Source organism: Chiloscyllium plagiosum, unplaced genomic scaffold (assembly GCF_037043375.1).
Source record: "Chiloscyllium plagiosum isolate Xiang-an unplaced genomic scaffold, Cpla_swu_hap1 HiC_scaffold_168, whole genome shotgun sequence".
NCBI classification, from domain to species: Eukaryota; Metazoa; Chordata; class Chondrichthyes; order Orectolobiformes; family Hemiscylliidae; genus Chiloscyllium; species Chiloscyllium plagiosum.
In genome coordinates this window covers 22,633-37,500 of record NW_028270307.1, presented here as the reverse complement: position 1 = coordinate 37,500, position 14,868 = coordinate 22,633, and the positions used below count along the sequence as shown (strand labels likewise).

The window sequence follows — 14,868 nt, the reverse complement described above, 5'->3', positions numbered from 1 at the left end:
GAGTGTGAGTGAGAGTGGGTGTCTGGGTATGGGGGGGAGAGAGAGAGAGAGAGAGAGAGACTGTGTGTGTATACGTGTGTGTGAGTGTGAGTGAGAGTGGGTGTCTGGGTACGGGGGGGAGAGAGAGAGAGAGAGAGAGAGACTGTGTGTGTATACGTGTGTGTGAGTGTGAGTGAGAGTGGGTGTCTGGGTACGGGGGGGAGAGAGAGAGAGAGAGACACTGTGTGTACGTGTATACGTGTGTGTGTGAGTGTGAGTGAGAGTGGGTGTCTGGGTATGGGGGGGAGAGAGAGAGAGAGAGAGAGAGACTGTGTGTGTATACGTGTGTGTGAGTGTGAGTGAGAGTGGGTGTCTGGGTACGGGGGGGAGAGAGAGAGAGAGAGAGAGAGACTGTGTGTGTATACGTGTGTGTGAGTGTGAGTGAGAGTGGGTGTCTGGGTACGGGGGGGAGAGAGAGAGAGAGAGACTGTGTGTGTATACGTGTGTGTGAGTGTGAGTGAGAGTGGGTGTCTGGGTACGGGGGGGAGAGAGAGAGACACTGTGTGTGTATACATGTGTGTGAGTGTGAGTGAGAGTGGGTGTCTGGGTACGGGGGGGAGAGAGAGAGAGAGAGAGAGAGACTGTGTGTGTATACATGTGTGTGAGTGTGAGTGAGAGTGGGTGTCTGGGTATGGGGGGGAGAGAGAGAGAGAGAGAGAGAGACTGTGTGTGTATACATGTGTGTGAGTGTGAGTGAGAGTGGGTGTCTGGGTACGGGGGGGAGAGAGAGAGAGAGACACTGTGTGTGTAGACGTGTGTGTGTGAGTGTGAGTGAGAGTGGGTGTCTGGGTACGGGGGGGGGAGAGAGAGAGACTGTGTGTGTATACGTGTGTGTGAGTGTGAGTGAGAGTGGGTGTCTGGGTACGGGGGGGAGAGAGAGAGAGAGAGAGAGAGAGAGACTGTGTGTGTATACGTGTGTGTGAGTGAGAGTGGGTGTCTGGGTACGGGGGGGAGAGAGAGAGAGAGAGAGAGAGAGACTGTGTGTGTATACGTGTGTGTGAGTGTGAGTGAGAGTGGGTGTCTGGGTACGGGGGGGAGAGAGAGAGAGAGAGACTGTGTGTGTATACGTGTGTGTGAGTGTGAGTGAGAGTGGGTGTCTGGGTACGGGGGGGAGAGAGAGAGACACTGTGTGTGTATACGTGTGTGTGTGAGTGTGAGTGAGAGTGGGTGTCTGGGTACGGGGGGGAGAGAGAGAGAGAGAGACACTGTGTGTGTATACGTGTGTGTGTGAGTGTGAGTGAGAGTGGGTGTCTGGGTACGGGGGGGAGAGAGAGAGAGAGACTGTGTGTGTATACGTGTGTGTGAGTGTGAGTGAGAGTGGGTGTCTGGGTACGGGGGGGAGAGAGAGAGAGAGAGAGAGAGAGACTGTGTGTGTATACGTGTGTGTGAGTGTGAGTGAGAGTGGGTGTCTGGGTACGGGGGGGAGAGAGAGAGAGAGAGAGAGAGACTGTGTGTGTATACGTGTGTGTGAGTGTGAGTGAGAGTGGGTGTCTGGGTACGGGGGGGAGAGAGAGAGACACTGTGTGTGTATACGTGTGTGTGTGAGTGAGAGTGGGTGTCTGGGTACGGGGGGGGAGAGAGAGAGAGAGAGAGACTGTGTGTGTATACGTGTGTGTGAGTGTGAGTGAGAGTGGGTGTCTGGGTACGGGGGGGAGAGAGAGAGAGAGAGAGAGACTGTGTGTGTATACGTGTGTGTGAGTGTGAGTGAGAGTGGGTGTCTGGGTACGGGGGGGAGAGAGAGAGAGAGAGAGAGACACTGTGTGTGTATACGTGTGTGTGTGAGTGTGAGTGAGAGTGGGTGTCTGGGTACGGGGGGGAGAGAGAGAGAGAGAGAGACTGTGTGTGTATACGTGTGTGTGAGTGTGAGTGAGAGTGGGTGTCTGGGTACGGGGGGGAGAGGGAGAGAGAGACTGTGTGTGTGTGTGTATACGTGTGTGTGAGTGTGTGTGAGTGAGAGTGGGTGTTTGGGTACGGGGGGGGAGAGAGAGAGAGAGAGAGACTGTGTGTGCGTGTATACGTGTGTGTGAGTGAGAGTGGGTGTCTGGGTACGGGGGAGAGAGAGACTGTGTGTGCGTGTATACGTGTGTGTGAGTGAGAGTGGGTGTCTGGGTACGGGGGGGAGAGAGACTGTGTGTGCGTGTATACGTGTGTGTGAGTGAGAGTGGGTGTCTGGGTACGGGGGGGGGGAGAGAGAGAGACTGTGTGTGCGTGTATACGTGTGTGTGAGTGAGAGTGGGTGTCTGGGTACGGGGGAGAGAGAGACTGTGTGTGCGTGTATACGTGTGTGTGAGTGAGAGTGGGTGTCTGGGTACGGGGGGGAGAGAGACTGTGTGTGCGTGTATACGTGTGTGTGAGTGAGAGTGGGTGTCTGGGTACGGGGGGGGGAGAGAGAGAGACTGTGTGTGCGTGTATACGTGTGTGTGAGTGAGAGTGGGTGTCTGGGTACGGGGGGAGAGAGAGAGAGAGAGAGAGACTGTGTGTGTGTGTATACGTGTGTGTGAGTGAGAGTGGGTTTCTGGGTACGGGGGGAGAGAGAGAGAGAGAGACTGTGTGTGCGTGTATACGTGTGTGTGAGAGTGTGTGAGTGAGAGTGGGTGTCTGGGTACGGGGGAGAGAGAGAGAGAGAGAGACTGTGTGTGTGTGTATATGTGTGTGTGAGAGTGTGTGAGTGAGAGTGGGTGTCTGGGTACGGGGAGAGAGAGAGAGAGAGAAAGACTGTGTGTGTATACCTGTGTGTGAGTGAGAGTGGGTGTCTGGGTACGGGGGAGAGAGAGAGAGAGAGAGACACTGTGTGTGTGTGTATACGTGTGTGTGAGTGAGAGTGGGTGTCTGGGTACGGGGGAGAGAGAGAGAGAGAGACACTGTGTGTGTGTGTGTATACGTGTGTGTGAGTGTGAGTGAGAGTGGGTGTCTGGGTACGGGGGGGAGAGAGAGAGAGAGAGAGACTGTGTGTGTGTGTATACGTGTGTGTGAGAGTGTGTGAGTGAGAGTGGGTGTCTGGGTACGGGGGGGAGAGAGAGAGAGAGAGATTGTGTGTGTATACGTGTGTGTGAGTGAGAGTGGGTGTCTGGGTACGGGGGGAGAGAGAGAGAGACTGTGTGTATACGTGTGTGTGAGTGTGAGTGAGAGTGGGTGTCTGGGTACGGGGGTAGAGAGAGAGAGACACTGTGTGTGCGTGTATACGTGTGTGAGAGTGTGTGTGAGTGAGAGTGGGTGTCTGGGTACGGGGGGGAGAGAGAGAGAGAGAGAGACTGTGTGTGTATACGCGTGTATACGTGTGTGTGTGAGAGTGAGAGTGGGTGTCTGGGTACGGGGGGGGGAGAGAGAGAGAGAGAGAGAGAGACTGTGTGTGCGTGTATACGTGTGTGTGTGTGAGAGTGTGTGTGAGAGTGGGTGTCTGGGTACGGGGGGAGAGAGAGAGACTGTGTGTGTGAGAGTGAGGGTGTGTGAAAGAGTGGGTGTCTGGGTACAGGGGGAGAGAGAGAGACTGTGTGTGTGAGAGTGAGGGTGTGTGAAAGAGTGGGTGTCTGGGTACAGGGGGAGAGAGAGACTGTGTGTGTGAGAGAGAGGCTGTGTGAAAGAGTGGGTGTTTGAGTGTGGGAGAGAGAGAGACTATGTGTGTGAGAGTGAGGGTGTGTGAAAGAGTGGGTGTCTGGGTACGGGGGGAGAGAGAGAGACCGTGTGTGTGAGAGTGAGGGTGTGTGAAAGAGTGGGTGTTTGAGTGTGGGAGAGAGAGAGACTGTGTGTGTGAGTGAGGGTGTGTGTGAGTGAGAGTGGGTGTCTGGGTACGGGGGGAGAGAGAGAGACTGTGTGTGTGAGTGAGGGTGTGTGAAAGAGTGGGTGTTTGAGTGTGGGAGAGAGAGAGACCGTGTGTGTGAGTGAGGGTGTGTGAAAGAGTGGGTGTTTGAGTGTGGGAGAGAGAGAGACTGTGTGTGTGAGAGTGAGGGTGTGTGAAAGAGTGGGTGTTTGAGTGTGGGAGAGAGAGAGACCGTGTGTGTGAGTGAGGGTGTGTGAAAGAGTGGGTGTTTGAGTGTGGGAGAGAGAGAGACTGTGTGTGTGAGAGTGAGGGTGTGTGTGAGTGAGAGTGGGTGTCTGGGTACGGGGGGAGAGAGAGAGACCGTGTGTGTGAGAGTGAGGGTGTGTGAAAGAGTGGGTGTTTGAGTGTGGGAGAGAGAGAGAGACTGTGTGTGTGAGAGTGAGGGTGTGTGAAAGAGTGGGTGTCTGGGTACGGGGGGAGAGAGAGAGACCGTGTGTGTGAGAGTGAGGGTGTGTGAAAGAGTGGGTGTTTGAGTGTGGGAGAGAGAGAGAGACTGTGTGTGTGAGAGTGAGGGTGTGTGAAAGAGTGGGTGTCTGGGTACGGGGGGAGAGAGAGAGACCGTGTGTGTGAGAGTGAGGGTGTGTGAAAGAGTGGGTGTTTGAGTGTGGGAGAGAGAGAGAGACTATGTGTGTGAGAGTGAGGGTGTGTGTGAAAGAGTGGGTGTCTGGGTACGGGGGGAGAGAGAGAGACCGTGTGTGTGAGAGTGAGGGTGTGTGAAAGAGTGGGTGTTTGAGTGTGGGAGAGAGAGAGACTGTGTGTGTGAGAGTGAGGGTGTGTGAAAGAGTGGGTGTCTGGGTACGGGGGGAGAGAGAGAGACCGTGTGTGTGAGAGTGAGGGTGTGTGAAAGAGTGGGTGTTTGAGTGTGGGAGAGAGAGAGACTGTGTGTGTGAGAGTGAGGGTGTGTGTGAAAGAGTGGGTGTCTGGGTACGGGGGGAGAGAGAGAGACTGTGTGTGTGAGTGAGGGTGTGTGTGAGTGAGAGTGGGTGTCTGGGTACGGGGGGAGAGAGAGAGACTGTGTGTGTGAGAGTGAGGGTGTGTGTGAGTGAGAGTGGGTGTCTGGGTACGGGGGGAGAGAGAGAGACCGTGTGTGTGTGAGTGAGGGTGTGTGAAAGAGTGGGTGTTTGAGTGTGGGAGAGAGAGAGACTGTGTGTGTGAGAGTGAGGGTGTGTGAAAGAGTGGGTGTCTGGGTACGGGGGGAGAGAGAGAGACCGTGTGTGTGAGAGTGAGGGTGTGTGAAAGAGTGGGTGTTTGGGTGTGGGAGAGAGAGAGACTGTGTGTGTGAGAGTGAGGGTGTGTGAAAGAGTGGGTGTCTGGGTACGGGGGGAGAGAGAGAGACTGTGTGTAAGTGTGTTTGACCGTGTTTGTAAGTGTGATTGTATGTAGCCAATTTGTTTCTTTGCAAACTTCATTTCCGGGATGAGGATGCTCCAGCAGAGGGCAGTGAGGAGCCATGCCCATTGCTGTGTGCGTAGGCCAGCCCAGGTAAACATAGAACAATACAGCACAGAACAGGCCCTTCGGCCCACGATGTTGTGCTGAACATTTGTCCTAGCTTAAGCACCCATCCATGTACCTATCCAATTGCCACTTAAAGGTCACCAATGATTCTGACTCTGCCACTCCCACAGACAGCGCATTCCATGCCCCCACCACTCTCTGGGTAAAGAACCTACCCCTGACATCTCCCCTATACCTTCCACCCTTCACCTTAAATTTATGTCCCCTTGTAACACTCTGATGTACCCGGGGAAAAAGTTTCTGACTGTCTACTCTATCTATTCCTCTGATCATCTTATAAACCTCTATCAAGTCACTCCTCATCCTTCGCCGTTCCAACGAGAAAAGGCCTAGCACTCTCAACCTATCCTCGTGCGACCTATTCTCCATTCCAGGCAACATCCTGGTAAATCTTCTCTGCACCCTCTCCAAAGCTTCCACATCTTTCCTAAAGTGAGGCGACCAGAACTGCACACAGTACTCCAAATGTGGCCTAACCAAAGTCCTGTACAGTTGCAACATCACTTCACGACTCTTGAATTCAATCCCTCTGCTAATGAACTATAATACTCCATAGGCCTTCTGTTTTAAAAAATTCTCAAGGTCAGGTTCGTAGGAGAGTAGTCTGACACAGAACAAACGACCAAGAGGCGAGTCTGCTAGAATATGAGCATTTTATTCCCCGCAGCGTCGCCACAACAAGGTCTCATACTTACAACGGGTCTGGCTTATACTCACTCTACATGTTACCGGAACTGGGAGCCGTCAGTTCTCGTAGAGCGGTTGCCAACTACCCACGCTCGGCGGTTAAACGTAACCCCGGAGCAGACTCCCGGGTCTGGCTTATACTCACTCTACATGTTACCGGAACTGGGAGCCGTCAGTTCTCGTAGAGCGGTTGCCAACAACCCACGCTCGGCGGTTAAACGTAACCCCGGAGCAGACTCCCCGAATTGGAGACTTTTCCAGCTGATATACTCTTTTACAGATAAGAAGATTCACACGGGGAGGTGTGTAATAAGATTCACACGGGACTAAGCAACACCTCCATTCCGGTTAGATTCACACATGTATTGGGACATAATTTTTAACCGTTTCACCACATTCCACTGCTTGGAATTTTACACCACACCTTCTTACAAGCTCTATCCACCTGAGTGGCAACTTTCAAAGATCTATGAACATAGACCCCAAGATCCCTCTGCTCCTCCAGCCCACTAAGAACCCGACCATTAACCCTGTATTCCGCATTCTTATTTGTCTTTCCAAAATGGACAACCTCACACTTGGCAGGGTTGAACTCCATCTGCCACTCCTCAGCCCAGCTCTGCATCATATCTCAGTCCCTTTGCAGCCGACAACAGCCCTCCTCACTATCCACAACTCCTCCAATCTTCGTATCATCTGCAAATTTACTGACACACCCTTCGACTCGCTCTTCCAAGTCATTAATAAAAATTACAAACAGCAGAGGACCCAGAACTGATCCCTGCGGAGCTCCACTAGAGGGCAATGTCCATCCCTAAAGGAAATGAAGGATCCAACAATCAACAATGGATCCCTGGTTATCATTCCAGATACTGAGTGAATGCAAATCCCACCATCTGCATGGCTGGGATTCAAACCCAGCTCCCCAGATCATCACCTAGGACACTGGCTTCATTGTCTTGTGATGGTACCATGAGGGAGTGTGTGAGTGTGCATGTGTGCGTGTGCATGTAGATCTGGGTGTGAGTGTGCATGTGTGTTGGTGTGTGAGGGGTCTGCGAGCAGTTATATCTGTGCGGGAATGGGAGAGAGGGAGTGTGGGTGGGTGTGTGGGGTCTGAGAGGCTGTGCAGGAATGGGAGAGGGAGTGTGTGTGGGTGTGTGTGGGGTCTGAGAGGCTGTGCGGGAATGGGAGAGGGAGTGTGTGTGGGTGTGTGGGTGTGGGGGGGGGGGGGGTCTGAGAGGCTGTGCGGGAATGGGAGAGGGAGTGTGTGTGGGTGTGTGTGTGTGGGGGGGGGGTCTGAGAGGCTGTGCGGGAATGGGAGAGGGAGTGTGTGTGGGGTCTGAGAGGCCGTGCGGGAATGGGAGAGAGAGAGTGTGTGTGGGTGTGTGTGGGGTCTGAGAGGCTGTGCGGGAATGGGAGAGGGAGTGTGTGTGGGTGTGTGTGTGTGGGGGGGGGGGTCTGAGAGGCTGTGCGGGAATGGGAGAGGGAGTGTGTGTGGGGTCTGAGAGGCCGTGCGGGAATGGGAGAGAGAGAGTGTGTGTGGGTGTGTGTGTGTGGGGGGTCTGAGAGGCTGTGCGGGAATGGGAGAGAGGGAGTGTGTGTGGGTGTGTGTGGGGTCTGAGAGGCTGTGCGGGAATGGGAGAGGGAGTGTGTGTGGGTGTGTGTGTGTGGGGGGGGGGGGGTCTGAGAGGCTGTGCGGGAATGGGAGAGGGAGTGTGTGTGGGTGTGTGTGTGTGGGGGGGGGGTCTGAGAGGCTGTGCGGGAATGGGAGAGGGAGTGTGTGTGGGGTCTGAGAGGCCGTGCGGGAATGGGAGAGAGAGAGTGTGTGTGGGTGTGTGTGTGTGGGGGGTCTGAGAGGCTGTGCGGAAATCTGTGCAGGAATGGGAGAGAGGGAGTGTGTGGTCTGAGAGGCTGTGCAGGAATGGGAGAGAGGGAGTGTGTGTGGGTGGGGTCTGAGAGGCTGTGCGGGAATGGGAGAGAGGGAGTGTGTGTGGGCGTGTGTGTGTGTGGGGTCTGAGAGGCTGTGCAGGAATGGGAGAGAGGGAGTGTGTGTGGGGTCTGAGAGGCTGTGCGGGAATGAGAGAGAGTGAGTGTGTGTGGGCGTGTGTGTGTGAGGTCTGAGAGGCTGTGCGGGAATGGGAGGGAGTGTGTGTGTGTGGGGTCTGAGAGGCTGTGCGGGAATGGGAGAGAGGGAGTGTGTGTGGGCGTGTGTGTGTGGGGTCTGAGAGGCTGTGCGGGAATGGGAGGGAGTGTGTGTGTGTGGGGTCTGAGAGGCTGTGCGGGAATGGGAGAGAGGGAGTGTGTGTGGGCGTGTGTGTGGGGGTCTGAGAGGCTGTGCGGGAATGGGAGAGAGGGGGTGCGTGTGGGTGTGTGTGTGTGGGGTCTGAGAGGCTGTGCGGGAATGGGAGAGGGAGTGTGTGTGGGTGTGTGTGTGGGGGTCTGAGAGGCTGTGCGGGAATGGGAGAGAGGGAGTGCGTGTGGGTGTGTGTGTGGGGTCTGAGAGGCTGTGCGGGAATGGGAGAGAGGGAGTGTGTGTGGGGTCTGAGAGGCTGTGCGGGAATGGGAGGGAGTGTGTGTGTGTGGGTCTGAGAGGCTGTGCGGGAATGGGAGAGAGGGAGTGTGTGTGGGCGTGTGTGTGGGGGTCTGAGAGGCTGTGCGGGAATGGGAGAGAGGGAGTGTGTGTGGGATCTGAGAGGCTGTGCAGGAATGGGAGAGAGGGAGTGTGTGTGGGTGTGTGTGTGTGGGGTCTGAGAGGCTGTGCAGGAATGGGAGAGAGGGAGTGTGTGTGGGATCTGAGAGGCTGTGCAGGAATGGGAGAGAGGGAGTGTGTGTGGGTGTGTGTGTGTGGGGTCTGAGAGGCTGTGCGGGAATGGGAGAGAGGGAGTGTGTGTGGGTGTGTGTGTGGGGTCTGAGAGGGTGTGCGGGAATGGGAGAGAGGGAGTGTGTGTGGGTGTGTGTGTGTGGGGTCTGAGAGGCTGTGCAGGAATGGGAGAGAGGGAGTGTGTGTGGGATCTGAGAGGCTGTGCGGGAATGGGAGAGAGGGAGTGTGTGTGTGGGGTCTGAGAGGCTGTGCGGGAATGGGAGAGAGGGAGTGTGTGTGGGGTCTGAGAGGCTGTGCGGGAATGGGAGAGAGGGAGTGTGTGTGGGATCTGAGAGGCTGTGCGGGAATGGGAGAGAGGGAGTGTGTGTGGGTGGGTGTGTGGGGTCTGAGAGGCTTTGCAGGAATGGGAGAGAGGGAGTGTGTGTGGGATCTGAGAGGCTGTGCGGGAATGGGAGAGAGGGAGTGTGTGTGGGCGTGTGTGTGGGGTCTGAGAGGCTGTGCGGGAATGGGAGAGAGGGGGTGTGTGTGGGTGTGTGTGTGGGGTCTGAGAGGGTGTGCGGGAATGGGAGAGAGGGAGTGTGTGTGGGTCTGTATGTATGGGGTCTGAGAGGCTGTGCGGGAATGGGAGAGAGGGAGTGTGTGTGGGCGTGTGTGTGTGGGGTCTGAGAGGCTGTGCCGGAATGGGAGAGAGGGAGTGTGTGTGGGTGTGTGTGTGTGGGGTCTGAGAGGCTGTGCGGGAATGGGAGAGAGGGAGTGTGTGTGGGATCTGAGAGGCTGTGCGGGAATGGGAGAGAGGGAGTGTGTGTGGGGTCTGAGAGGCTGTGCGGGAATGGGAGAGAGGGAGTGTGTGTGTGGGGTCTGAGAGGCTGTGCGGGAATGGGAGAGAGGGAGTGTGTGTGGGTGTGTGTGTGTGGGGTCTGAGAGGCTGTGCGGGAATGGGAGAGAGGGAGTGTGTGTGGGATCTGAGAGGCTGTGCGGGAATGGGAGAGAGGGAGTGTGTGTGGGGTCTGAGAGGCTGTGCGGGAATGGGAGAGAGGGAGTGTGTGTGTGGGGTCTGAGAGGCTGTGCGGGAATGGGAGAGAGGGAGTGTGTGTGGGGTCTGAGAGGCTGTGCGGGAATGGGAGAGAGGGAGTGTGTGTGGGGTCTGAGAGGCTGTGCGGGAATGGGAGAGAGGGAGTGTGTGTGGGGTCTGAGAGGCTGTGCGGGAATGGGAGAGAGGGAGTGTGTGTGGGTGTGTGTGTGTGGGGTCTGAGAGGCCGTACAGGAATGGGAGAGAGGGAGTGTGTGTGGGATCTGAGAGGCTGTGCGGGAATGGGAGAGAGGGAGTGTGTGTGTGGGGTCTGAGAGGCTGTGCGGGAATGGGAGAGAGGGAGTGTGTGTGGGTGTGTGTGTGTGGGGTCTGAGAGGCTGTGCGGGAATGGGAGAGGGAGTGTGTGTGGGTGTGTGTGTGTGGGGTCTGAGAGGCTGTGCGGGAATGGGAGGGAGGGAGTGTGTGTGGGTGTGTGTGTGTGGGGTCTGAGAGGCTGTGCGGGAATGGGAGGGAGGGAGTGTGTGTGGGTGTGTGTGTGTGGGGTCTGAGAGGCTGTGCGGGAATGGGAGGGAGGGAGTGTGTGTGGGTGTGTGTGTGTGGGGTCTGAGAGGCTGTGCGGGAATGGGAGAGAGGGAGTGTGTGTGGGTGTGGTCTGAGAGGCTGTGCGGGAATGGGAGAGAGGGAGTGTGTGTGGGGTCTGAGAGGCTGTGCGGGAATGGGAGAGAGGGAGTGTGTGTGGGGTCTGAAGGCTGTGCGGGAATGGGAGAGAGGGAGTGTGTGTGGGGTCTGAAGGCTGTGCGGGAATGGGAGAGAGGGAGTGTGTGGGGGGTCTGAGAGGCTGTGCGGGAATGGGAGAGAGGGAGTGTGTGTGTATGGGGTCTGAGAGGCTGTGCCGGAATGGGAGAGATGGAGTGTGTATGTATGGGGTCTGAGAGGCTGTGCGGGAATGGGAGAGAGGGAGTGTGTATGTATGGGGTCTGAGAGGCTGTGCGGGAATGGGAGAGAGGGAGTGTGTGTGGGGTCTGAGAGGCTGTGCGGGAATGGGAGAGAGGGAGTGTGTGTGGGGGTGTGTGTGGGGTCTGAGAGGCCGTACAGGAATCTGTGCGGGAATGGGAGAGAGGGTGTGTGTGAGGGTGTGTGTGTGGGGTCTGAGAGGCCGTACAGGAATCTGTGCGGGAATGGGAGAGAGGGGGTGTGGGTGGCGGTGTGTGTGGGGTCTGAGAGGCCGTACAGGAATCTGTGCGGGAATGGGAGAGAGGGTGTGTGGGTGTGTGTGTGGGGTCTGAGAGGCCGTACAGGAATCTGTGCGGGAATGGGAGAGGGTGTGTGTGTGGGGTCTGAGAGGCCGTACAGGAATCTGTGCGGGAATGGGAGAGAGGGGGTGTGTGAGGGTGTGTGTGTGGGGTCTGAGAGGCCGTACAGGAATCTGTGCGGGAATGGGAGAGAGGGTGTGTGTGTGAGGGTGTGTGTGTGGGGTCTGAGAGGCCGTACAGGAATCTGTGCGGGAATGGGAGAGAGGGGGTGTGTGTGAGGGTGTGTGTGTGGGGTCTGAGAGGCCGTACAGGAATCTGTGCGGGAATGGGAGAGAGGGGGTGTGGGTGGGTGTGTGTGTGGGGTCTGAGAGGCCGTACAGGAATCTGTGCGGGAATGGGAGAGAGGGGGTGTGGGTGTGTGTGTGGGGTCTGAGAGGCCGTACAGGAATCTGTGCGGGAATGGGAGAGAGGGGGTGTGGGTGGGTGTGTGTGTGGGGTCTGAGAGGCCGTACAGGAATCTGTGCGGGAATGGGAGAGAGGGGGTGTGGGTGTGTGTGTGTGGGGTCTGAGAGGCCGTACAGGAATCTGTGCGGGAATGGGAGAGAGGGGGTGTGGGTGGGTGTGTGTGTGGGGTCTGAGAGGCCGTACAGGAATCTGTGCGGGATTGGGAGAGAGGGAGTGTGGGTGGGTGTGTGTGTGGGGTCTGAGAGGCCGTACAGGAATCTGTGCGGGAATGGGAGAGAGGGTGTGTGTGTGGGGTCTGAGAGGCCGTACAGGAATCTGTGCGGGATTGCTGACGGCTGACACGGTACCTGCACTAGATGGTGAGTGAAGTCTCCTTCGAGGAGAGTGCGCAGAATCTCACTGAACATGGGCTCGTCCACATCCATGGCGAAGGGGAAGCACAGAAGCTGGCAAACTCTCAACACCACGTCCTGTGGGATCTCCAGGACAGCCTCATCGGAACAGGCAGCAAGGCCCACAGCAGGTAACAGCTGTAACCTGTACACCAGACACCACACCCCATCACAGCACGTCAATACACAGGGAGCATCGGAACAGGCAGCAAGGCCCTACACAGGGTCCACCCTCACCCTGTACACTGAGGGGAGGGGGGGGGGGGGAACGGTGCAGAGGGGATTTACTCTGTATCCAACCCCAGAGCAGGTTACAGCTGTAACCTGTACACCAGACACCACCTCCACCCCCCCCACAGCACGTGACTACACAGGGTCCACCCTCACCCTGTACACCGAGGGGAGGGGGGGGAACGGTGCAGAGGGGCGTTACTCTGTATCCAACCCCAGAGCAGGTTACAGCAGTAACCTGTACACCAGACACCACCTCCACAGCACGTCAATACACAGGGCCCACCCTAACCCTGTACACCGAGGGGAGGGGGGGGAACGGTGCAGAGGGGCGTTACTCTGTATCCAACCCCAGAGCAGGTTACAGCAGTAACCTGTACACCAGACACCACCTCCACCCCCCCCACAGCACGTCAATACACAGGGTCCACCCTCACCCTGTACACCGAGGGGAAGGGGGTGAACGGTGCAGAGGGGATTTACTCTGTATCCAACCCCAGAGCAGGTTACAGCTGTGATGGAGGAAGGTGTCAGACAGTAACTGGTGTAGTATCAGAGGGGTAACACTGTGTGGGCTGGCCAGGATCGGCAGGCACTGGGACAGGACAGTGTAGAGGGAGCTGGGATACTGACCTGTGATCCAGGTGATGGAGGAAGGTGTCAGACAGTAACTGGTGTAGTATCAGAGGGGTAACACTGTGTGGGCTGGCCAGGATTGGCAGGCACTGGGACGGGACAGCAGAGAACACCACAGTAGCTAGTCCCAGGAAGGTTACAATACCTGATGGGGAGACAGACGGGGAGTATGTGAGTGACACAGGACAAGTGACAACATGTGAGACAGCACAACCAAAGGGAAGTGAGAGAGAGGGGGAGAGAACATGTACCAGAGAAGCTGAGTGTGAGGGAGAGAGAGATGTCGGAGTTAGGGAGAGCATGTGGGATAGAGAGAATAAAAATGCCAGGAGGCAGGTAAATGGGGCAAAAGAGAAAGATGGGAGAGAGATACAGTGGGAATGAGACTGTTGCTGGTCAGGGTTCAGAGAGAGAGTGAGTGAGTGAGCCAGTGAGGGGCAGGGACAGAGAGAGAGAGAAATCAGAGAGAGAGAGGCATACATAAGGAGACGGGAGGGGGTCGGGGAAAGGCAGAGCTGGTGAGGGCACAGGAAGAGGGTGGGGTGTGACAGGCACGGGGGTCGGGGACAGGCAGAGAGAGGGGAGGACAGAGAGAGAGGGGGGGGGACAGGCAGAGAGAGAGAAGAGGGGACAGGCAGAAAGAGAGAGGGGAGACAGGCAGAGGGAGATGGGGGGACAGGCAGAGAGAGAGAGGGGGACAGGCAGAGAGAGAGGGGGGGGACAGACAGAGAGAGAGGTGGGGACAGGCAGAGAGAGAGGTGGGGACAGGCAGAGGGAGGGGGGGACAGGCAGAGGGGGGGGGACAGGCAGAGAGAGAGGGGGGGGCAGGCAGAGAGAGAGGGGGGGGCAGGCAGAGAGAGGGGGGGGACAGGCAGAGAGAGAGGGGGGGACAGGCAGAGAGAGGGGGGGGGACAGGCAGAGAGAGAGAGGGGAGACAGGTAGAGAGAGAGAGAGGGGAGACAGGCAGAGAGAGAGAGGGGAGACAGGCAGAGGGAGATGGGGGGACAGGCAGAGGGAGATGGGGGGACAGGCAGAGAGAGAAGGCGGGGACAGGCAGAGAGAGTGCGGGGACAGGCAGAGAGAGAGGGTGGGGAGAGGCAGAGAGAGAGGGAGACAGGCAGAGTGAGGAGGGGGAGCAGGCAGAGAGTGGGCGGGGACAGGCAGAGAGAGTGGGCGGGGACAGGCAGAGAGAGTGGGCGGGGACAGGCAGAGAGAGTGGGCGGGGACAGGCAGAGAGAGCGGGCGGGGACAGGTAGCGAGAGGGCGGGGACAGGCAGAGACAGAGGGGTGGACAGGCAGAGAGAGACAGGGGGACAGGCAGAGAGGGGGGGGACAGGCAGAGAGAGAAGGGAGACAGGCAGAGAGAGGAGGGGGAACAGGCAGGGGGGACAGTCAGAGAGAGAAGAGGGGACAGGCAGAGAGAGAGAAGAGGGGACAGGCAGAGAGAGAGGGCGGAGAGAGAGGGCGGGGACCGGCAGAGAGAGGGCGGAGAGAGAGGGGGGACAGGCAGAGAGAGGAGGGGACAGGCAGAGAGAGAGGGGGGCACAGGCAGAGAGAGAAGGGGGACAGGTAGGGGGGACAGGCAGAGAGAGAAGGGGGACAGGTAGGGGGGACAGGCAGAGAGAGAAGGGGGACAGGCAGAGAGAGAAGGGGGACAGGTAGGGGGACAGGCAGAGAGAGAGGGCTGGGACCGACAGAGAGAGGGCAGAGACAGGGGTGGACAGGCAGAGACAGAGGGGGGACAAACAGAGAGGACAGGCAGAGAGAGAAGGGGGGAGAGTCATAGAGAGAGGAGGGACAGGCAGAGAGGAGGGCACAGGCAGTAGAGAAGGGGAACAGGCAGTGAGAGGGGTGCACAGGCAGCGCGGTGGGGACAGCAGAGAGTGGTGGGGACAGGCAGAGAGAGAGGTGGGGACAGGCAGAGAGAGAGGTGGAGACAGGCAGAGAGAGAGGGGGGTAGGCAGAGAGAGAGAGGG

At 57.5% G+C, this 14,868-nt stretch overlaps 1 protein-coding gene across 1 annotated transcript in view; it reads right to left on the bottom strand.

Moving 5' to 3' along the window:
• The window catches only part of LOC122546326 (serine/threonine-protein kinase 36-like), a gene marked incomplete at its 5' end in the record, with an annotated part of 45,253 nt that overhangs the window by 9,618 nt on the left and 20,767 nt on the right, over positions 1-14,868 (bottom strand). Inside the window, 2 exons of the mRNA XM_087985730.1 lie at positions 11,981-12,170; positions 12,890-13,037. Coding sequence (XP_087841856.1) covers positions 11,981-12,170; positions 12,890-13,037 — 338 coding nt within the window. The remainder of the gene's footprint in view (positions 1-11,980; positions 12,171-12,889; positions 13,038-14,868) is intronic.